Genomic DNA, 24,192 nt, shown 5'->3' with positions numbered 1-24,192 from the left:
GATCTACTGAAAGACATGCCACTACTTTGTGTTTACCTTGGACTGGATCGTATCCTAATAAAACTGTTAAATCATCCCAGCTCTTTCTAGATTTGGGTAAGGTTAAAAACTGTCTCTTGCTAGGGTTCCAAATTTCGAGCGTCTCTAATTCTTGAAAACAGATCAAGCCCTGGACAGATTCCGTAAAAGGGAAGCGAGTATATCCTCTTGGGAATTTCATATGAGATCAATCAATAGGCTGGGAAGAAGAGAAAGACTTGTTTGAGTTCTGATGAAGAGTATGTGTATGTTGCGAAATCGAGGAGACAATAAACTCGTCTTTTTTTCTGAGGCAGATTAGAAGACTCGGACGTGGGGACCGAGTTTTGAACGACTTGATGAAATATGGATCGGTGGTGATTGAGGACCAAAGCTTCGACACGCAACGAAACCTTGCAACTGTATTAAGAGAAAGACGTTGAAACAGAATCATCTTCCTTAATTCTGTAAAATGCTGTACAGGGTTCATATATATACATTGGTTCAAGCTAAAGGAATCTTTAACCAGTAATCTAATTTAACTAAACCATTAGTTAACCGGTCTCTATATCCTAATACACCCCCCTCAAGCCTCTGAAATCAAAACCGGGATAGGAGCAGAGTCTGGATCATCTGGTTCCAAAACAGGATTTGTATCTGGATGGAAGAGGCTTGATATGGACATCCGTCGAAGAAGATTGTGAAACGGACCTGGTTGGAGTGCCTTAGTCAATATATCAGCATGCTGATTCGAACTAGAAACATGGAACAACTTCATGAACCCATTTTTGACTTGGTCTCTCACTGTATGGCAATCAATGTCTATGCGTTTTGTCCTCTCATGGAAGACAGGGTTAGAGGCAATATGCATTGCATATTTATTATCAGAAAAGAGCTTTGCAGGAGTATGTACCGTGACCTTTAAGTCAGTGAGAAGCTGATTCAACCAAAGTAGTTCACAAGTAGCCAAGGCCATGCTTCGATATTCAGCTTCAGTACTGCTTCGGCTTACGGTCTGTTGTTTCTTTAATTTCCAGTTAATCAAAGACTTTCCCAGATAGATGCAAAAACCTGATATAGACCGTCTAGAGTCTGGACAAGTTGCCCAATCTGCGTCTGTAAAAGCATTCAAGCAAATCTCTGAGTTAGCAGCATAGAACAGACTTTGTCCAGGATTGGATTGGAGATAGCGAAGGACACGATGAGCAGCTTGAAGGTGAATATCCGTTGGACAGGAGAAAAACTGACTCAAGTTGTTTACTGCATATGTAATATCAGGTCGAGTAATCGTCAGATAGAGAAGCCTTCCAATCAGTTCTCGATATGAGGTAACATTGGTGAGAGGCGTTCCTGTGTCTTTGCTCAGTTTCACGGTAGGATCCATATGTACCGAACAGGGATTCCAAGCTAACATTCCCGTTGCAGCCAATATATCCAAGCAGTATTTCATTTGACAAATAGAAATCCCTTAAGCATTACGGGCAATCTCCAAACCCAAGAAAAATTTTGGAACTCCCATGTCTTTGATCTTGAATGCAGAGTGGAGAGCATCTTTAAGTGCTTGAAGTTCAATATCACTATTCGAGACAATAAAGATGTCGTCAACATAGACTAAGAGGGCAATGCAGGTCGTACCAGTTGCTTTAACAAACAAGGTATTGTCACCAGGTGATTGAGTGAAACCAGCTTTGAGAACAACATCAGAGAAGCAGTGGTACCATTGGCGTGAAGCCTGCTTTAGACCATATAAAGATTTGTGTAGTTTACACACTGGATTAGGAGGGAGATCACCTGATGAAGGAGTATAGCCTTGTGGTAAACTCATGTATATCTCCTCATCCAAGTCGCCATGCAAGAAGGCGTTTGTAACATCCATCTGTGTAAGAGTCCAGCCAAAACAAGAAGCTAAACCAAGCACGAGTTTAACACTAGCAAGCTTAGCAACCGGAGAAAAGGTTTCAATATATTCCATTCCTTCTTGCTGTGTATAACCCTTGGCAACTAACCTTGCCTTATATCTCTCAATAGAACCATCGGGGTTATACTTAATAGTAAACACCCATTTGCATCCGATGACATGCTTTCCTTCAGGCAATGTCACAACACTCCATGTTCCAAAATCCTCAAGAGCAACGGTCTCTACATTCATAGCATTATTCCAAAAAGGATTTGCAATGGCCTCCTTAAAAGATTTAGGCTCTGTCTCAACCGTAATGGAAAGAGTGTAGGACTGGTATGAGGGATGTAATTTGGAATAGTCAAGAACATAAGAGATAGAAAAAGGGATATGTGAAGTAATAGGAGTAGAAATTTGAGTAAGGGCACAATGATAATTGGACAAATAGCTGGGGGCCTTACATTGTCGTTTTGGCCGAGCTACAAGTAGTGCCACCTCCTCTGTACCAGGTGTTACAGTCTCCTGTGTTAAAGGTGGGACACTAGAGTGTGATGCAGATGATGTGGATGCATCAGAAATGATAGATGGAGATGCAACAATGGTATGAGATGGTGATGAAGAAGTGTGTGAAACAGGCAATGATGTATCTAATGCTACGGGAATAGAAACAAGTAATATAGTTTTAGAAAACAAACTATCGACAGGCAAACTTGGAGAACTAGTTTTAAATGGAAAGGTTGTTTCATGGAAGACAACATTTCTAGACACAAAAGTCTGATTACTATCAAGATCCAAAACCTTATACCCTTTATAACCAGATGACTAACCCAGAAAAACACATGGAATAGCTCTAGGTGTAAACTTGGTCCTATCTTTAGGGTAAGTGGACACATAACATAGACATCCAAACGTCCTCAAGAAAGAATAGGCAGGAGCCTTTTTAAACAGGACTTCATAAGGAGATAATTTCTGCAATAACAAAGATGGTGTCCTACTGATTAAGAACACAGCAGTAAGAACACAATCTGACCAGTAAATCAAAGGTACATTCGACTGAAACATCAAAGCCCGAGCAACATTTAACAGATGTTGATGTTTTCTTTCAACTACTGATTTTTGTTGTGGGGTATATGCACAAGAGAACTGATGAATCATTCCATGTTCTTGAACCAATTTGGTAAATGCTAATTCAGGTGCATTGTCACTGCGAATAGCTTTAACAACAGAATTGAATTGAGTTAGAACATGCTTAAGAAAGGCAGGAAAAACAGTTGCAACATCACTTTTATTTCTCAACATGTATAACCATGTAACACGAGTACAATTATCTACAATGGTGAAAAAATATTTGTATCCCTCTACAGACTTGATTGCAAATGGACCCCAAGTATCTAAGTGAACAAGCTCAAATGGTGCAGAAGAGAAGCTATTACTAGATACATAAGGTAAGGCTTTCTGTTTAGCTAAAGGACAGACTTCACAATGAGACTGACTCGACTTGGACATAGGCAAGATACCAGGAATGTGTTGTAACTTGGCAGAAGAAGGATGTCCTAGGCGTTGATGCCAGAGATGTCCATCCACCAAGGATCCACAAAATGATGAAGAAGTAAGAACTCCAGTTTCCAAAATGTAAAGATTGTGAATAAGTGATCCTTTACCAATCGTCAAGCCCAGAATATGGTCCTGAAGAAAACAAGATTCATGATAAATATGAGCAGAACGTTGTCGATGTTGTAACAAGGAACTAACACTAATGAGGTTGAACTTAAATGCAGAGACATGTAAAACATTATGCAAAACGAGATGTTTGGTTATATGCACTGTGCCTGTATTAGTAATAGGTACTCTAGTGCCATCAGGGAATGAGACTGTAACACCTGTTACAGGAAAAGTTTCACTAAACATAGCTAGATCAGAACAGACATGACTAGTTGCCCCAGTATCAATAATCCAAGAACCATTAGGGAGGACTGAATATAAAGAGGTGAGACAATGGTGTTGAAAGGTGAGAGAATGATTTTCAAAGCGAAGATTTGTGGAAGGGAAATCAATCGAGACATTACCCGATGTAGATGTAGGAGCCATATGACCATTTGCTGTGATCATCGCAAAAGAAGAAGACGGTTGCTCTGAAAGATGCACGTGAGCATTGAGCTGAGCAATCAAGGACTGAACCTGAACCTGACTGAAATGACTAAGATCGACACTCTTAGTAGTCATAGTCGGTGGAGCTTGTGATGTGGATACAGCATTAACCACAATATTAGGCTTTGGAAATGAAGTAGCTTGAGAGTATTGTGGATTAAACGGTGGTCGAGGTCCTTGTTGCATCTGACCCCGAGGTTGAAACATTCCTTCAGAAGATCCTTGTGGTTGCTTTTGAGCAAATTTGTGACCAGGAGGATAGCCATTCAACTTATAACACTTTTGAATAGTATGTCCAAGACGACCACAATGAGTACACATCGGCTTCTGTTGAGGTCGCTGATTGTTGTAAGTAGTGGCATAAGCTGCATTCTCATCAGGACCAGTGTAATAACCAGGGTTGTAGCCTTCATTGTAAAGCGTTCCTGGAGCAGGTCCACTAGCTTGAAACGCAACATTATCCACTCTCGGAGATGGCTTAATATTCTTCTGGCGTTCATCTTGTGTAATCATGTTGAACACATCCTCAATAGAAGGTATAGGCTTCAAAACCAAAATATGCCTTCGAGTAGGTTCATAGCCTTCGTTCAATCCCATGAGGAATTTGGTAACACGACTCCTCTGCTGGAGCTTTTCCCACAAAGATGTAGCATTGCATTCACATTTTCCACAAGTGCATAAGGGCAACTCCACATAATTCCTATATCCTTCTCATAGAGTAACAAGTTCTGTGTAATATGTGCTAACATCCATAGATCCCTGTTGAATCGAGCTCAAACGCTGTTCTATCTCATAAACACGCGGAGCATTATTTTGTTTAAATCGGCACAACAAATTGTTCCAAATTGATTCAGCAGTAGACATAAACAACAAACTCTGGCGTATTTTCTTTGACACATAATTCATCAACCATGTAGCTACCATATCATTACACCTAGACCAAGATCCAGCATCACGATGATCATCCGGAGGTTTAGGAATCGTACCGTCGATAAATCCGAGTTTGTTGCGAACGTTGAGTGCCATTCTAACAGATCTGCGCCAAGAATGAAATTCAGATCCTGAGCTGAGACGATCGGAGACAAGTACCAAACCGGCATGATCAGATGCGTGGAGGAAGTAAGGATTCTCATATTGATCGAGAGGTTGTTGTTGAGAACGAGTATTCGTAGAGCTATCAGCATTAATCGATCCCATTTCAGATGATGAAATTGAAATCGACGAAGAAAAATCAAGCCGAGATATGTATCAAAGGAAGAGACGGCAAAGATTTAGGTCAAATAAGGGATGAAGATCGGGAATAAAAGAAGAAAAGAAAGATATGAAAGGAGCTCAATAATAGTGATCAAGAATCAAGAGACTAAATCGAGAATCAGCTGAGAAATTGAAGCACTCATAGCCGATAATCGAAGCTCAAAGATGTGAAGAAATCACCAGAAAAGCTCGAAGGGGAAACAATGGCGGAAAATCGTCACTGCTCTGATACCATATTAAGAGAAAGACGTTGAAACAGAATCATCTTCCTTAATTCTGTAAAATGCTGTACAGGGTTCCTATATATACATTGGTTCAAGCTAAAGGAAACTTTAACCAGTAATCTAATTTAACTAAACCATTAGTTAACCGGTCTCTATATCCTAATAAACTGATTTCTCAGGCAGCCTTAAGAGTATAATATATAACCCCCTTGATGCATCGCCCTGAATCATAAAAATGATGATTATAGTTAGTTCTGACCGTTCTCCATGATTCTTGAGCGGATCCCAGAGTTAAAACTCGGCACACATCACAATCTTTATCATCGGAAAGGCACACTACTTTGTGTTTATCATTAATGGGATCGTATCCTAATAAGACTGTTAAATCATCCCAGCTCTTTCTAGGTTTGGGTAAGGTTAAAAACTGTCTCTTGCTAGGGTTCCAAATTAGGAGCGTCTCTGATTCTTGAAAACAGATCAAGCCCTGGACAGATGCCGTAGGACGTAAGCGACTGTATTTTCCTGGGAATTTCACATGATGACGATCAATAGGATGAGAAGAAGAGTAAGAAGACCTGTTCGAAATACGATTATATTGTGGAATCGAGGAGACAAAGAACCCGTCTTCTTTTCTGCAGCAGAGTAGAAGACTCATCTTTGGGGACCGAGTTTCGAACAAGTTGATGAAATATGGTTCGGTGGTGATTGATGATCAAAGCTTTGACACGCAACGAAACTTAGCAACTGATTTCTCAGGCAGACGTAAGAGTATCTCTGACGTTAGATCGATATGGAAAGACGAGACTGATTTGGATTGTCTTCTTCTTCGGTAGTTTTTTCTCTTCTTCTTTTCTTGTTGCTCCATCTTTGGTCAAAACCCTAGTTTGTTCAGGCTGCTTCCCTATCGGCTTTTTCTTAACCATTAATTTTATGTTTATCAAATAATTTTGTTTTTTACTTATTGTTAATTAGTTTTTTTGTTTTAAATCTTCCTAAGAATGTATTTCTTCTAATCTACATAATTCTTTTTTTTTTAAAAAGGGCTTCGTCAGCCGGTTTAATTATTTTTTAGTTTTGCTTTTGAAAAAAAAAATAATTCATTAGGTTTAATACTATGAAAATTATTGAAGGAAATAGAGGAGAGGCTGGTGAGGATATATGAGTCCGCCGAGAGGAATACGTGGCAGATGAGGAGACCGTTAATGAGGTGGTCCACTTTTCAATCACCAACTCATAACTTATTCTAGCAAATTTTCACTAAAATATAAAAAATACTACTTCATTTTTTCCGTCATGCAAAATTTAAACAATTTAAATTGTGATTCTATTCAACTAGTTCTCTACATTTATTAAATGCAATAATGAATTCTCATCAAAGATATCATTCAGGGTAGACGGTGTTTGGTATAAGAGATGTTTAAATGGTGGAGTGTTTTAGATTATCTAAAAAATCTAGAGGATGCAAGATATTATGCAAAACTGGAAGAGAGAGAGTGGACATGTTGATGTCCGCAATTTTCAGTCACTTTTCCTTGCCAAATGCAGTAGCATTTTCCTGATCTAATGCTTCAATGAAAAAATTAACTCAATGTTAAGTCCAGATAAAACAGAGCTAGTGTGTTCCTTCATCTAAATCAAAATCATTCAAATTCCTCTGGGGTACTTTGTTTCAAATGTGATTACCTACCACCTAGTCTAGTCCTAAATCACAAATGAACATGTCACTAAGAACAGTCTAAAAGCACACAATCAAGTATCATTGATTCATGTTCACCATTCCATTTTAAAACGTATTTTGTTTTGAAAACTGTTTTTGAAAAAATTTAAAGAAAATGCAAAAAGTGTAGATAATGCAAGATTTATGAAAGAAAAATGGTTTTCACAGTTTGTTTTTTGATATAATTGGCCAAATGGGTAGTTTTAAGTTTTTAACTGGCCAAAAGGATGTGTTTTGAAAAAGTGAATGTGTTTGGGTAGTTTTTCTGTGTCAGTAACTAAACTATCATTTACAAATTTCTCTTATTATATTTTGATGCCATTATGATTATTTAAAAAGAATTTTAGAACTTAATTTGACCCAGAAAACTAATTCGAATTTGACAAACACATTCGAACCCTTTACTTCGCAACCGCCACTGTCTCCCATCACCGAACAAAACCACAGTGTTCATCCTCATTTCCTAGATATCTCTAGACCATTAATTCCAATGACTTCGAAAAGAAAACAATCATCTAATTCGAAGCGGACTCCAAAGCGATTGAAGAAATCATAAGAACAAAATGTGTCCGATCTTCGAAGATCGGCTCGCAACACTAAGCCGCAGGGACAAGAGTTGCCTGATAAGCCATTATATCACGGTTCTGAGTTTTTTTTATTTGTTATTAATTTGATATTATATTTCGTTCATCCGAATTAGGGTTTTAGGTAGTTTTGGTGTTCACCGCACTGAATTAGGACTTAGGTATTTTTGAAATAAGATCATTATGGTTCTGGGTTTAAATTTTGGTTTCTCGTTATCAAATTGTTTCAAATTGATATATTTCATAATTTTCTATGTGTCGTTGTATCTTATGCAGAGTTGAGTTCATCAAGCTCTGATTCAGACTCCGAAATTTCTGTAAAACTGCTTTCTTGACTGTTCGCCCCACGTTGCTATCCGATTGGTGCAATATTAAACATTTATTCGAAGACTCATCTTCTCTGTTCCATTCGTTCTGCTTTGGAAGGTACCGAAGTATTTGACATTATTGTCAAATCCCAGTTCGGGAGATTGTTCGAGTTCGCTGTTGCAAGATGCACTAACTCTGCCAAATTGATACATGCTCTACTATGTCGCATGCTTGTAACAAAAAAAAAACACGAGATGTGGTTTGTATTTGGTGGTAAACCTCTGCGCTTTTCTCTTCGGGAGTTTCATATCATCACTGGACTTACCTGCAGTCAAATTGCATCAGAATCCGAGATAGAAGAGCATATGAATCTTGACTCTATATCTATGTGGAATAGACTTTTCAGAGCTGACAATCTAAACATCGATGTGCCGCAAGTGACTGTGATGTTGCAAGACCCGAATCTTCCGGACTGGAAGAAGCTGCCCCTTGTCCAGAAAAACACCTCAAAATCACCCACGAATATGTCGAAATGCTGAACGACATCAACTTCTTTCTTACTTATCCGTGGGGGCAGGGAATCATTTCTCCAGACATATGCTAGGTTAGGTCCTCCTACTTCAACTGCTGAGGTTCCACTAGGAGATTCAATTAAAGAGCTTTGATTAGGTTGATGCAGCAGAATTCCGCATATTATGGATTTCCTCTCCCTCTTCAACTGTTAGCTTTTAAAACAATTCCGCTGTTGTTGTCTAAGATTCTATCGTCAGATATTTATACCAATTTCTTCGAATATACTGGTGGCAAGCTCACACAATTGATTCTTCATTACGAAGATATTATTGAAACTGAAACAGACCCAGAGGTACCCATTTCACATGTTAGTCTTACTACTTTTTTTTTGTTTTGTTCAAATTTCTTTTTAAAACAATGTTGTTTTTTTTTCAGCTATCTGTGCAATCCATCCTCTATTACCCTCTAGATTTGAGTCATATGGATTTTAGTTGGGAGGATGAGGTTGAAGACGAGAAGGTTGAGTATTTAGAGAGTCTTATATGCGGGGGATACAAATTTGAAGCATCTGATTTCTCTGGTGGTGATGCTTCTATTCTCCTGTTGCCATCTATTCAAAAACCTATCAAGGAAGAAGGCATCATAAAAGAAGAAGCACAGATCAATAAATAATCGGTCAAGAAAGAGGTCAACGTAAAGAAAGAAGTACGGGGCAAGAAACTCGGCCAGTGCCTCGGCAGCCTTAAAGATCACGCAAACTAGTATCCAAGAAGGAGGCAATACCAAATGAACCTCCCACTTCTGAGGATAGTGTATGTGGACCAATTTTCAATGAAATCAAGGCATTTGTGGTTCAGGCTATTAACAATCTTAAGAAAGACATTTTTTCGAAGTTAGATTTGATGAATGGTGTTCAGGCTGCTTCAACGAGGTCTAAGGAAACTGATGATCTTAAAGAAACTGTTGTACCAAGCAAAGAAGAAGAGGTACTTATGAGTGCTAAGTTAGAGGGAAAGAACAAGATTGAAGATGCATCTCATACGACATTTGATGATACCAATGATGGGAGTTAAAAGGCCAAGCTTGAAGATGTATCTCATACAGCATTTGATGATACTAATGTTGGTATTCAAGTGACCAAGCGTTAAGATGCATATTTTACAGCATTTGATGATACCAATGTTGGGAGTCAAGAGACCAAGCTTCAAGATGTATCTCATACAGCATTTGATGATACAAATGTTGGGATTCAAGAGTCCAAGCTTCAAGATGCATCTCATACAACATCTGATGATACAAATGTTGGGAGTGATAATATTGACATTGGATGGGCGACTATGCTGGTGTTCACGATGTTATCACCGACATAAACAGTTCAGATGTAAGTCTTATTTAAACACGCATTCACCTCAGAATTGGTGTTCACTATTTCAATTGTTTAATAAGAATTCCATTTGCAGCTCCATCTTGCGGTTGATTTACCTTCACTATTAAAATTGCAGGTCACTCCAATACTTGATAAGTCACTGTCGGTTAGTATTCCCTACCTTTAACAGAGTTTTCAAGAAAGTGTGTATTCATGATTTTGGTATATTGTTGTCTAACTTTTATCTTTTACTTAAGGATTTCGACCCAAAATCAGCAATTGTACTCCATTCAATGGCATGGCCACTATCAGCCAGCCCTCATACACCTCATGTCACACCCCGATATCACGGAAAACGTGTTCCCCAACGATCTGAGCTGCTTGGTGGTCAGTACACCATTGACCCTCGTGTTAAAGCCTTGTTCGCAAGCCGTAAGAAGAAACCTGGATATGCACCAATTCTACCATTAAATAAGAATGAGTTTGATGGTTTTTTCCGAAATCATATCAAAAGATCCAGATCAGTGAGTTCCTTTTCCATGCGCTTCTCTTATATCTGATCGTTTTACTATACTTTCCTCTCATCTATTGTTCTCCTGCAGGGAATACACAATTGTTACTGGCCACAACGTCACCAACAAGTTCTTTCTTACTATTGCCGGAAAACAAAAATGGATTTCGACTGACGTACGTCTTTTATCCTTATAATTTCATACTTTAATGTTCTTCTATATTTGTTTTATCTAAATTTTAACGATCTATGTTATTTCTATTACACGTCTCACAGCATATGCAGGTTATTATGTCTATGCTCTGGAGGCGTAGAGGTGAGTTTTATCTGAAAGACAGGGCGACACTTATTAATCCATGATTTACTTCTCTTATCATCTCAAAGTACTCTGGTTTTAAAGCCGCTAAGGACAAAGCTAGTTTTCCGTGGGGCACTGGTCTGAAGAATTATGTATTGGGGAAATCAACTAGTAAATCTCTTATGTCTGAGTTTCTGAAAAATATTGACATCGTGTACACCCCAATGAATTGGTTGAACAAACATTGGGTGGGTTTGGTAATAAACCTGAGGGTTGGTTTGATAGAGATATTGGATCCATACACCTCACTATACGACGACAACGAAGTTACAGGACTCATGGCACCTGTTCTAGAGTCCTTTCCATGGCATCTGAAAAGCTTCCTGCCGGTGAAAAACTGCTTCTATAATCCAGACCTCACCATATACATGGTTTCGAACCAAAGGTATATACCAGAATGAAGGACAAGCGATTGTGGACCGGTAACTGCTACGTTTCTAGAGATCCATGCTGGTGGTTATGGTATTGAAGAAATGTCTGAATTGATAGACATCGATGTTAATCAGTTCCGTAAACAATATGCTATGGATTGTTTTGAAGAGTTTGCAGCAGTGGCTATCAAGTGATGTAATTTTATGTGTCAGATTATCTTATCTTAAACTTCTAGTTTTTTTTTTTCATTTTAAATTAGACTTTATGATATGTATGCAGACTCTGTATGATGTTTTATGATAGAGTATTACCCTATTTAAACTCTAGAGATGATGTTTTAACATTTATTTTGTTTTAGATTCTGGTGTTCACGTTTATCATTATTTTAGATTCTGGTGTACAACATTTATTTTTATTGTTTTAGTGACTCGTTTTGGTGTACGTACGTTTTGAAGTCATATACAATAGCCATCTTTTCATTAAATCACATTGTCTTCCTTACAAAACTCTAACTCATATACAGAAGCCTCTACAAACTTATATAAACAAGTGTTGCCTAACCTAGATATTACCAAATATTACTTAGACTAAATCATGTAGGCTATGCGTAATGCAGAACATTTGACATAACAGTTTTCACAACTCGTGAAATAAAAACTGGAATAGTGATCAGGGCATCACTCGGGGTTTTGTTCTTCAGGGATGTAGTCAGGGTACCTGAACATACGCTTGTAATTGTCCTCAAAACGGGGGCAGAAGTCCCAGAATCTGTGAATGAGTTCTTCGGCCACCTCATGAATTTCACGCGAATGGTGAGGATACTGATAAGTAAAAACCATCTTTAGGTGCTTTTTTTGGGCGCCCAATGCACATATGCAAAATACCACATGTGTAAATTGCATAGATGTCGGAAGGGATGATTTTATTTAGCATTCTAATGCCCGTGTATATCTTTTTTTTCATAAGTTACAAACCTTATAGCTTCAAACAAAATCGCTCGTGGATTTTGGCTTCCAAACAGCGCTCGAAGAATGGCCTAAATTCGGCACCAGGTGCTATTTTCCGTGGACTGTCTACCAAATGCCAGCAACTTGCTGTTTTTAGCACCTATGTGGTATTCGCAATGTCTCTACCCCTTCTTCCAGCTCGAATTATTGGACCGAGGTAGTAGCAGTCATCCTCGCCAACTTTCTTGACAAGGACTTCGAATACATCATCTGGTAAATCTTCCAATTTTTTTTTTTTTGGTTGATATGGGATTTGTTGAACTATGTATTCTTCTTGTTATGCAATTGTCTTCTAATTAGTCCTCCGTTTTAGTAAAAACGACCGCGCATTTCAATGCAGTGAAACACTGATGTCAGCGAGCATGTGTGTCACGCATCGGACCCAAGTTTTTTGTTCAGCTCTTTTCTCTCTCATCCTTTGCTCTAATAAGGACAGTGTTGCCATTATGAAAATTGTACTGTACCAAAACTACCAGAAACACACGTGAAACCAAATACACACTTTTTGGCTAATTAAAAACTTAAAACTACCCTATTTGCCAAAATAACTCTTGTTTTTCTACTTTTATTAGAATCGTCTTTTTCCAAATTTGCTGTTATTTTTTAATTTTTTTATATTTTATCATAGCAAAGTTTTGATTAAAAACACAAATACAGAGTCAAAATCAATACAACTTAAATGAAAATTTCAGTAAATGAATCACATAAAATAACTCAAAACAAAAAATATTACATTAATCTATGACAATCATAAGCTGAATATAAAATATAGTTTTTTGTTTTTTTCTCGCATTATCTATTTCATGTGATCATTTGAAAAGTTTTTATGGACATGTGACAAAAAAACTATTCTATTTCCTTAAATGATTTAGCCAATAAAAATTTCTGATTTAATATATTACATTAAAAGACAAACTAATAAATACAATTCTTTTTTCAGATTCATGAAAACTTTTGTCTTATATCATATTATTTATGGTAATTTTAAAGTAATTTTTAATGATTATACCTCATTTTTTTAACCAAAGTGAATAAGTTTTTTCATTTTATTTAATTTGATTCTCATTATATTTGTTTTCTGTAGAATACAAAAAAAAAATCAAGATAGTTAAAATATGTTGTCCTTCCTTAGCTACTTTAATAAATACAAATTTTCAGTGAAATTTACAAATGAAAAAGAAAACTAATATTTATAAATTTTACTCTCGTATCGAAGAAAAAATTAGTTTTGAAACCAAGATAAAATATGATTATGGAATGAATTTTGAAACAAAATAGTAATAACAAAAACGGACAAATTAAATACGCTTTTCGTTTACCTTAAACATATAGAAACCATATTTTGCACGGTGACATATATTAAATGCATTCACGATCTTATGTAACTTCAATCAATTAATTTCAACTTTTATATAACTTTTGGGCCCGCATATGGTAGAAATCAAAGCTGAAAGATCCCACACGGATCTCTTTGAGGAAAGTAGTTGTGGTATATCCTCCTTGTTTTGAGGCTTACTGACTGTAATCGGATGCTGCTTGGTCAGCTAACTGTTGCCTTTGTGGTTCAGGTTGGGTTGTTAAACTCCGTCAGATGCCATGTTATTCCAAGGATCTTCTTTGAATATCTCAGTCTCCTTCGCCTTAATGATAGAACATTTTTCTCTATTCTCAGTGCTTTATTTATCAAAAAGGCCGGGTATCAATCACTTGACATGTTTCTCGGATTGCTTGGAATTTATCATTCTTCTCAAATCCTATGACCAAGCTTTGGAGATTTACGGTCTCATTTTCGACATTAAAGCGGCTTGCTGTAGCTTTGTCTATATCTCATTTCATCATATTCTTTGTTTAGCTAATATGATGAAATGATACATTTTACGACATTAAAACGGCTTGTAGTAGCTTTGTCTAGCTTTGGTTCTTTTACGTTGTAATGACTCCCTCTTTGGTGAAAACTAATTGTATTCTTTTGCTTTTTTTTAATTGAAATGGTTGCACACACATAAAAATAACTTAAAATTTATTATAGTTATGTGACAAAAATTTGAATGTTAATACAAGAGTCTCTAAATATGTGTGTACACATATGTAAATAAATTTTACTATTTATTTGTTTTTAGTTATTTAATAAAACTGAAATATCTATTTTAAATTAAAAATTTCCTACTTTAATATTATTTATTTCAGTTTTTTATTATTAATATAAATTCTATACATAATCTATTTATCTTTAATAATATTTAAAAATAATAATAAAGTTAAGAAATTGGAAAATTTTCAATGTTAAGATGGACCAATGAAAATTATATACAGAATTTCCTTATTCAACAATAATGTTAGAATTTGTAAACTTTGTTAATTTTGAATGTTGATGTAGACCAATAAAATTGCCTTTAAAATTCTATGAAGACACCATGAAAAACATTTAGTTTCAACTTTTATTAGTAGTATACTAGATATTGCGTCCACACTATGCGTGGGTATATTCTTAATAAAAATTATATGCTATCAATTATATTTATTAAGATATAAATTTTATAGATTAGTATTTTAATAATATACTAAAAATATTATTGTGTTAATCTAATAATTTTTATGTAAATTTTAAAGTTTTAAAGGTTTTGTTTTGAATCTCAATATGTCATTTTCTAAAAACGTATTATTTGATCGAAAATTTATAAGTTAATATACCAAAACAACCTAAAAATATTACAAATTAATCAAATGCTACTTTTTAAACATAGTATTTACATGATGATACAATTTAATATATCACTTCTTCAACAAAAATTTTTTTCATCATTTTCATTTTCATTCCAATTATATATGTGTTCTTTAAAGACAATAAAAATAATAAAATTTATAAATTTATCTTTTTTTTTTCTCTTGTTTAACCAATACAAATTTTTATTTTGATCTATTAATTTGAAAAAAAAACTAATAAACACAACTCTTGCTTTGAGATTAATAACAAACTTAAATTTGAAACCAAAACAATAGTTGAATATGAAATGAATAAAATCACACAAAAATGTGAATTAAATATATTTTTTTCAATTGGTTTTTAAATAATTTCTCAATGATTAATACCTCATCTTTTCTAATAAGAATGAAAAAATATTTTTCAGCATGTTCATTTTTATTCTTGTTATATCTGTCTTCTCAAAGATTATATCATATTTATTTTTTAAATGATTTTTTTGATGATTATATTCAATTTACTTCATTCTCATTTTTTCTAATGATAATTAAGTAGGCAAAACCAGTATAGGTTAGGTACATACAAATTTTAAAAAATAAATAACAAATTAAACATCTCAAAACTAAGAACTTTTACATTAATCTCTAGCATGAGATTAACTTGAATGAGTCTTATAAGGACAGATCCCTGGTTTGGGAATATACAATAAGTAATTTTGGGAAAGATCAACTCGAATAAGTCTTATAAGGACAGATCCCTGGTTTATTATTGGTGACATGAATGAGATTACTAGTAATAATGAAAAGCAAGGGGGAAATTTAAGGAATGCCTCCATGTTTGTGTTCTTTAACCTTATGATACGGGACAGTGGCTTCTTGGAATTCCCTTGTTTAGGTAATATAATGTCTTGGAGAGGACAAAGGAATGCAAAACTTGTCCGATGTAGACTTGATCGGGCTCTAGCGAATGAGGATTGGCATGAGCTTTTCTCACATTCATTTGTTGAGTATCTGGCAATGATTGGTTCGGACCATAGGCCAATAGTCGCAACAATCGAGGATAAAATTCCTCGGAAAAACTCACAATTCCGCTTTGATAAACGATGGTTAGGACAAAACGGTTTAATGGAAACAATTTCCAAAGGCTGGGACTTAGATTCCGGTGGTGAGGAAATGAATTTCATGAGGAAAATTCAGAACTGTCGACGAGAGATATCCAAATGGAGGAAAACCCTACAGCCATATGGGAAAGACAAATCGAGGATTCGAAACGGACATTAGAAGAAATCCAAAACAATGATACACGAACGGAGGAGGAACTGAAGGTCACAGCAAAAAAAACTACAAGCAGCTTATCGGGATGAAGAACTATACTGGCAACAGAAAAGTCGGACTCAATGGGCACAGGCAGGGGATAAAAATACCAAATTTTACCATGCTCTACTTAAACAACGACGGGCACAAAATCGGATTATTGGTTTGCATAATGAGGTGGGAACTTGGGTTACATCCGAAAACGAGATTGAGTAGGTAGCAGTTAAATACTTTGAGGAACGATTTACCACGACATCCCCAACAGAATTTGATAATGCACTGGGACAGATTAGACCATTAATTTTGGAAACGAATAATGCTATACTCAAGACAATAGCCTCAAAAGAGGTAATGAGAAACGCACTATTTCTGATGCACCCAGAAAAAGTCCCAGGACCCGATGGGATGACAGCAATTTTTTATCAGCGCTCGTGGCAAATCATCAAGGCGGATCTAGTACGGTTAGTCAATAGGTTTTTGGAAATCTAACAAACATCTGCCTAATTCCAAAAACAGAACGGCCTACGCGGATGATGGAGTTGTGACCTATTAGCCTATGTAATGTAGCTTATAAAATTATATCTAAGGTGCTACGTCAACGGTTGAAAAAACTATTACCGGCTTTAATATCGGAAACAAAATCAGCCTTTGTGGCATGATAGTTGATCTCAGACAATATCCTCATAGCACAAGAGATGTTCCATAGTCTACGAACCAATAAATCATGCAAAAGTAATTATATGTCAATCAAGACGGATATAAGTAAAGCGTGTGATCGAGTCGAATGGACATTTATTGAGGACCTCTTACGATGACTAGGCTTTGCAGAAAGATGGATTTACATGGATGATGAAGTGTATTACAACGGTGAAATATAGAGTTCTTCTAAATGGTCAACCAAAGGGCCAAATAATCCCAAAACATGGTCTATGCCAAGGGGTCCCTTTATCCCCATACTTATTTATTTTATGTACGGAAGTCTTAATAACAAATATCAAGAAGGTTGAAGAGAAAAAGCTAATAACTGGTCTGAAGATTGCAAGGGCAAGCCCTGCAGTCTCACACTTGCTTTTTGCAGACGATAGCCTTTCTTCTATAAAACAAATAAAGAGGAATGCCAGAAACTGTTGGACATACTGAAGCAGTATAAAAGTGTTTCGGGACAACAAATTAACTTCGACAAATCCTCGATTCAATTCGGTCACACGGTCACAGATCAAACCAAAACTGAGATGCGGCAGATCATAGGAATTTCTAGAGAGGGAGGGACGGGATCCTATCTCGGCATCCCAGAAAGTCTAGACGGTGCCAAGACCAAGGTATTTAATTTTGTAGCAGAGAGACAAAACGATAAAATAAATAAGTGGACATCAAGTTTGTTGTCAAAAGAGGGTAAAGAAGTTCTTATTAAATCGGTAGCATCCGCGATGCCAACTTTTGTTATGTTTTGCTTTTGGTTGCCTAAAGTCACAACAAAAAAATTAACTAGTGCAGCGGCAAAATACTGTTGGAGCTCAGATGGACACAATTGTGGTATACACTGGATGGCGTGGAAGAAAATATGTAAATCTAAAAATGAAGGAGGAATAGGTTTTCGTGATGTGGAGGATTTTAACACAGCTTTATTGGCAAAGCAATTGTGGTGGCACATTGATAGACCAACCTCCTTGTTTGCTCGGGTCTTTAAGGGACGATATTTTCAGAACACGAGCCCTTTGGACCCAGTGAGATCCTACTCACCATCTTATATATGGCGAAGTATTCTCTCGGCTTGATCTCTGGTTAATAAAGGATTAATCAAAGAGTTGGTTCAGGATGCTCCATTTCTGTCTGGAGTAATCCATGGATACCTTCTTCTCGCCTGAGACCAGCCATTTGTAAAGGTATTAATTATTATCTGAATCTTATGGTCAATCACTTGATCGATCCAGCGACACAATCAAGGAATTTGGGACTGCTGTCGGCAATCATTGACCCAGGGGACGTAGAGATTATTCGGGGAATCCCTATTAGTAGCTCGTATATGCCTGACCAACTAGGATGGCACTTCACAAAATCTGGGCGTTATACGATAAAAACTGGGTACAAGGCTGAGCAGGATTACCCTGAGGGAGACACAGTGGTTCCCTTCGGTCCAGATATAAAGGCATTACAAGCACACACTTGGAAATTGAAATGTGCACCAAAACTGAGGCACTTCATTTGGCAAGCTCTATCGGGATGCCTCTCGGTACCCTCTAGATTACGTACACGGGAATTCAATGCGACACACAATGTGCACGGTGTGGAGCGGAAGAAGAATCAATTAATCATGTCTTGTTTGAATGCCCTCCGGCTTTACAAACATGGGCATTATCCCAAATTCCATCACCCCCTGGGATTTTCCCGGGAACCTCAATTTATCCAAATTTTGATCATCTTTTCTGGAGAATCCCACAAGAGGCGAAAAACACACACTATCCCTGATCAAAAACATATGGAAGGTACGAAAAAAAAAAAAATTCGAACAAAAACATAGACCCACGGATCACATTAAAAATAGCGGAAACAGAAGCGACCTTATGAGAGGAGGCCCAAAGGGAAGAACAAGATCCACCCACCACAGATATTTGCAATGTTCAGAGCTCATCACTACACACACCCTACGAGGGTTGGTGGTGTTATCTTGATAGCTCTTGGAAAGACACGGATCCCTTTGCGGGACTTGGATGGTATTAATTTAAGGAAGGAGTCACGGAAATTATAATGGGAGCACAGAAGGTACGACGGAGTCTTACGCCTTTACATGCAGAAATGGAGGCCCTTTATATGGGCAATGCATTGCATGCTCCTGAACCATAAGACAGAAGTACCTTTTGCAACAGATTGTTCGGAGATGGTGAAGATGGTGTCTAAACCCGACGAATGGCCAGCTTTCGCGCTACATTTGAGAGAGATTGGAAGAATGAAGGACAGTTTCAGCTTTTTCCTTCTAACACACATTCTACGCACAAAGAACTCGAAGACGGACTTGCAAGAAGCGTTCGTGTCCACCCTCAAGAAATCATTTATGTGAACTCGTTACCACCGGTTTAGTTGGCCGAACCGTTCTAGATAGTTTTAAGCTGTTGACAAAAAAATTTTTTTTCTAAATTTGAAATATCGATGTAAACCAATAGAATTGAACTTTCGATCAATTTCATATACATGAAATTATGTGGAAATATATTTTGCACATGTGACAAAAATTTTAGATGTATGTTAATCATAATTATTTATTATTTAAAATTTTAAGTGAACAACCTTAAAATCAAGTAAATTTAATTTGTATAAATAACATATATTATAATAAATTGAAATTTTAACTAAAGAGTTTAATATTATGTTGGTTATTTTTTTGTTATAATGGAAATTTTTTTAGTTTTTGATTAATTTTCTTAACAATTATAGTAAAATTTTTTAAAATACAGCTTTAACTATTATTACGGAAAAACTATTATTACGGAAAAAACTATTATTAATAATGAAATATTTTAAATTAACATTTTTCTCTGTAATTTTTGTATTACCAATGCAATTTTATAATTTAAAAATTTCTAATTTTAATTATTGATGTGGACTAATAAAATTGATTTTTTAAATCTGTTTTTAGAGAAATATAGCTCCAATTTTTATTTTTATATAAATATGTTTTTGTTAACAATACAATTTTAAAATATAGAATTTTTTTTAATTTTAAATATTAATGTAGACTAATAGAATTGCTCTTTTTAATCTCATGTGGACATCTTTATAGACATATTACTTCAATTTTTATTAGTAATAGATGATGCATAAAAAGTGGAGAAATGGAAAACTAAAGTGAGAAAAAAAAATTTCAGATTTTCTTATATGGAAAATCTTGTTTTGTTTATTGGGAAAATCCTGTAGAATCATTCATCTTAAAATTGTACATGTAATTGTTTTTTAAGATGAGAAAACCAAAAAAATTAACAATTTACAAAAATATACATAGATAATAAAAAATAAAACCTTACTTCTTGTTCGAAATAAAAATATTCGCTTTAATTTCATTTTTTAGGGTATTTATAGTTTCTTTCTTTTTGAGTTTTTAGTCTTAAATTTTTACTTTTTACTAGACTATTTTATTAATTTAAAGATTTAAACTATTGATGCCCCACATGTTCTTAGGGTAAATATTTGGTCCCCCTAATTTTGTAATCGCTCATAATCGTCGGCTTCATCTTCCTTTGGCTTCTTCTTCCAGCGGGATTGACTTCACTCAGGTACCGAGAAGCTAAATTCATCTTAAACTCGTTACTGTTCTTTGCTTAATTTATACTTCGAAACGCTTAAATTTCCGAAATTTCAGTCCAATTCGCTTTTAAGTTTTGATTTGAGATCGAACATTGTAAAAAAAAAAGTAAATTTCAGGCTTGATTATGGAGATTGAGACTCACGACTCAGTACCTGAGAAGAGGCTGGTTAAAGTCGAATTCAAACTTGGGACAGAGAGCTACACCATTGATGCAAACAAAGGTGATACTGTCTTGGACCAATTGGTTTCGATGAAAGAGGAAAGTATGAAGATACTGAAGGAGTTTATTACAAAGCATAATGTTCCAGATGATGTCCCCGATGAAATATTATCTGATGTAGAAGGTGAGGAGGAGGATGCTTCTCATGTAAAATGTCCTGTGAAGCCGAAGAAGACAAAGATTTGATTTTACTGTGTTATCATTATCACTTCCTGTCTTTTTTTGTCTTCCATGGATTGTTGCATATGTTAAGCTTGGTTTTGTGATATACAAGTTAAGTGGTAGATCTTTGTCGAGTTTACTAATTGTGGAAGGGTTTTGTTTATCTAAGAAGAATATGAGGATTCAGGGTAAGAGATGTCCAAGCATCAATTGGTGTAAGGATTTAGGGTAAGAGATATTTAAGCATCAATTAGTGTAAGGATTTAGTGTAGATGTTGAGATTTTGTTTGAAGAATAATAAGGATTTAGTGTAAGCTTATATGCTAGGTGCAATATAAAAATGGTGTTAGTGGATTCAAAGGGAGCTGGAGTTATTGGAGAGCTCTTGGGACTATGTCAAAACTGTGAGAAACACCAGAGGACAATGCTCGGCTTGATGGAATTAACTGAAACCATGCTATTTAGGAGGCATTAGACAAGAAACATACATGATTGATAAGCCCTGGTTATCTATACTGGTTAGTGGTTGTCTTCGTGTGTGTTTGATCGATTCAGGTACTCGCAAAGTCTCTCGGTAAAGTTGCATTTGCAAGCTAAGTATTAACTTGAAAAGTTGGGTAGTGAGAAAAGCTCTCATGATCCTGGTTTTGTCAATAAGATATAAGAGTTTCGAGATGATCGACGATCCTCTGTATATTACAATAATCTTTGAAGCTGATCCAAGAAATTTGGATCACATTCCTCACTATTTGTCTTCTTAGTTTGTTGATAGTTCAACAGTATCAATATAGTTTCATATCCTCTCAGCTAGCATATGCTCTGGATACCAAGGTTCTGCGAAACCAAAATAGATTTATACAAAATTTCATGTCTGATAAATAGTAACCTTGAAATGAAGATCTCACAGAGATAAACATGGAATGTAAATCTCAGCAGATTAAATTTATATCCTTTGCAATCTTAATACCACAACTGTCTTCAACTCGAGAAAAAAAAAATGTAAATCTCCGGCCACGCAAGAATGACATAAACATCTCGACAAGCACTCTAGCTTCTTGAGAAATGCTCATCAATCTAGCTTCTCGAGTTCTGACATCCTTTCGATGATCGCCTGCAAGTTAAAAGTTGCCCAAAACATTTATATGTTTAGCCCTTGCGACAGAGAGCATGTGTGATACATTTTAGTGCAAGAGAACAAGCTTGAAACAGATTATTTCACACCCTTTTGCTTGTTTCTTGGAGCTCCCCAGCAAGAATGAATTCATCGAGTATCAGGTACACCTATTAATATAAGTCATAGGGAATTTAGTAGCAACTATTAGTACAAACATAGATCAAATCTAGAAAGACAATAGCATCTACATAAAGAAAACACAACTGCGGAATGCTATTTTGAAGCTGCGTACAGATATTTATCACACATGCTCACACTCAAGCGCCAAATACAATGAGAAGAGAACGATAACAGGCTTTTGTTTTTAATAAACACAAGCTTCGATTTGATAAAACCTTAAAAGTTTCATAGACGAGAACTTCCAAGCAGCAAAGAGACAAATCAAAATCACAGGTTTTTTGGAAACTGGTGATTGTACAACATCAGAAGTCAAACTTAGGGTAAGAAATCCGAATTAGCAGTTTGCGGAACTAAATTGTATAAAAGGATAAGAGCAACAAAGAGGTATTTGTACCTTGTGGAAATTAAACACTAAATCAAGCTCACAAACATTGCTGAAGAAATGGTCCAATATCTCCACAAACAGATGGATGGACTCCAAGTAAGCCAGCTCGTTGTCCGTTATGTCCACGCAAACGGAGAAGAACAATCCAGCGTAACGCCTGTATATCACCTTGTGTGTTCTAAACTGGAAAAAAAAAACATGGTTGCATTTATACATGACAGATTTCACAATGCATTCCACAACATTGGTTCTAAATGACATTTGCATGCCTCTACAAAGAATTTGATACCAACCATGACATTAACAAATGAAGCTAGAAACTCAAAATCAAGGCTTGGCTTCTATCTACATCTCGAACTAACAAATACAAATCCCCCAATTGAGTAAAACTTCGCAGTTTCAACAAGCCAAATGCACTTTCAAATCGATCAAATTAGTGTAATGCCTATACTTTACCATATGAAGAACCCGAATCTCTTTATGAATCAGGAACAATAAATTTTGAAATCGAACCACAAACCTCAACGAAATTAGTGAGCTTTACATCTCGAATTAACTGAACCACCCAACTGAGGAAAATTTCGCAGTTTTCAACAAGCCAATGCACTTCAAAATCGATCAAACCAGTGTAATGCCTATACTTTTCCTAATGAAGAACCCTTATCTCGTTATGGATCATGATGGATAGTAAATTTTGAAATCGAACCACAAACCTCAGCGAAATTAGTGAGCTTTACATCTCGAATTAACAATATGAACCACCCAATTGAGGAAAAAATCGCAGTTTTCAACAAGCTAATGCACTTTCAAACCGATCAAACCAGTGTAATCCCAATATTTTTCCCTACGAAGAACCCTAATCTCGTTATGGATCATGGATGATAAAATTCAGAAATCGAGCCACGCACCTCGACGAAGTTGGTGAACTTTGAGTCGCGATTCACCACTAACCTATGAACCTGGAGGGAAAACTGAGGATTCAGAAACACGAAGCATAGGACAGAGAAAAAAGAGGAAGATAAGAATTATACCTCGTATTCAACCTTGTGTTTCTCGGATTCTTCGAGAGGAACATAGTATTTGGCGAGACGAGTCTTCCCTTGTCTGTTCTGCAATAATATGAATCGGATCTGGAAACAGAGAAGAGGAAATTGAGAGAGAGAGATGAAAATTAAGCGTCATGAATCAGAAAGGAAGCAAAGTTGGAGAAAGAGACAGAGCAGTAAACCATTTTCTCTGGAGAATTCAGGAGCTTAACAGAGAAGAAGTAACCCTTTTTGGCCGATTCCTTTCGACTCTTTTGGCTTCCTTTTTTCAGATCTCGCTTTGAATTTTCACGCTGGCGAAATCAGGTACTTAACCGAAAAAGTCCAGACAAATTTCGCGTTACATGAAAATGATGTAGGGGGAGAGTGGTGAAAATTTAGAATTTCCCAGTTCCTTTTTTTTTTATCATAAATTTCCCAGTTCCTTTCAAGGCTCATTTATAAAGGAAATGTGAAATTAATCTTGGTTTATGATACATTAATTTAGACATAAAAA

At 36.0% G+C, this 24,192-nt stretch overlaps 5 protein-coding genes across 6 annotated transcripts; 1 reads left to right on the top strand and 4 right to left on the bottom strand.

Annotated features, from left to right (window-relative positions):
- Nucleotides 1–3,188: 3,188 nt before the first annotated feature.
- LOC112082872 lies at nt 3,189–5,728 on the bottom strand. The gene is made up of 2 exons (XM_024150512.1): nt 3,982–5,728; nt 3,189–3,601 (listed from the first exon to the last, which is right to left on the bottom strand). Exons 1-2 carry the CDS (start codon nt 4,658–4,660, stop codon nt 3,573–3,575), a joined length of 708 nt encoding a protein of 235 aa, XP_024006280.1. The 5' UTR covers nt 4,661–5,728; the 3' UTR covers nt 3,189–3,572.
- LOC112083018 lies at nt 4,775–5,260 on the bottom strand. Its single transcript, XM_024150739.1, has one exon. The coding sequence runs from the start codon at nt 5,258–5,260 to the stop codon at nt 4,775–4,777; it is 486 nt and encodes a 161-aa protein (XP_024006507.1).
- Nucleotides 5,717–6,406, bottom strand: LOC18010712 (putative F-box protein At1g47790). Its single transcript, XM_024150513.1, is given in 1 exon segment — nt 5,717–6,406. A coding segment is annotated over 1 exon segment (690 nt).
- A 14,060-nt stretch (nt 6,407–20,466) lies between these two features.
- On the top strand, nt 20,467–21,416 carry LOC18010720. Of its 2 annotated transcripts, none has more exons than XR_002897401.1 (2): nt 20,467–20,557; nt 20,706–21,416. XR_002897401.1 is itself a non-coding variant. In XM_006393457.2 (2 exons), exon 2 carries the CDS (start codon nt 20,714–20,716, stop codon nt 20,993–20,995), a length of 282 nt encoding a protein of 93 aa, XP_006393519.1. In that variant the 5' UTR covers nt 20,497–20,557; nt 20,696–20,713; the 3' UTR covers nt 20,996–21,416. The 2 variants fall into 2 exon arrangements, 1 of the variants encoding a protein (XP_006393519.1); XM_006393457.2 differs by having other exon boundaries at nt 20,497–20,557; nt 20,696–21,416.
- A 390-nt stretch (nt 21,417–21,806) lies between these two features.
- LOC18010393 (AP-2 complex subunit sigma) lies at nt 21,807–24,138 on the bottom strand. Its single transcript, XM_006393456.2, has 6 exons — nt 23,879–24,138; nt 23,682–23,780; nt 23,559–23,609; nt 22,660–22,833; nt 22,193–22,252; nt 21,807–22,082 (listed from the first exon to the last, which is right to left on the bottom strand). Exons 1-6 carry the CDS (start codon nt 23,879–23,881, stop codon nt 22,041–22,043), a joined length of 429 nt encoding a protein of 142 aa, XP_006393518.1. The 5' UTR covers nt 23,882–24,138; the 3' UTR covers nt 21,807–22,040.
- Nucleotides 24,139–24,192: the final 54 nt, after the last annotated feature.

The sequence above is a fragment of the Eutrema salsugineum genome, unplaced genomic scaffold (assembly GCF_000478725.1).
Source record: "Eutrema salsugineum unplaced genomic scaffold, Eutsalg1_0 scaffold_7, whole genome shotgun sequence".
Classification (NCBI taxonomy): domain Eukaryota; kingdom Viridiplantae; phylum Streptophyta; class Magnoliopsida; order Brassicales; family Brassicaceae; genus Eutrema; species Eutrema salsugineum.
This window is presented reverse-complemented; position numbering and strand designations above follow the sequence as displayed.

What these genes read in the sequence shown, in the direction of transcription:
- LOC112082872 (XM_024150512.1), bottom strand. Translation starts at nt 4,660, where the DNA reads ATGGGATTGAACGAAGGCTATGAACCTACTCGAAGGCATATTTTGGTT. An exon ending in GGCTCCTACATCTACATCGG is followed by an intron (nt 3,602 to 3,981) that starts GTAATGTCTCGA and finishes TGTTTTCTTCAG; the next exon opens with GACCATATTCTGGGCTTGAC.
- LOC112083018 (XM_024150739.1), bottom strand. Translation starts at nt 5,260, where the DNA reads ATGGGATCGATTAATGCTGATAGCTCTACGAATACTCGTTCTCAACAA.
- LOC18010720 (XM_006393457.2), top strand. Translation starts at nt 20,714, where the DNA reads ATGGAGATTGAGACTCACGACTCAGTACCTGAGAAGAGGCTGGTTAAA.
- LOC18010393 (XM_006393456.2), bottom strand. An exon ending in AACACAAGGTTGAATACGAG is followed by an intron (nt 23,610 to 23,681) that starts GTATAATTCTTA and finishes TTTTCCCTCCAG; the next exon opens with GTTCATAGGTTAGTGGTGAA. An exon ending in TAGTGTTTAATTTCCACAAG is followed by an intron (nt 22,253 to 22,659) that starts GTACAAATACCT and finishes TTATATTAATAG; the next exon opens with GTGTACCTGATACTCGATGA.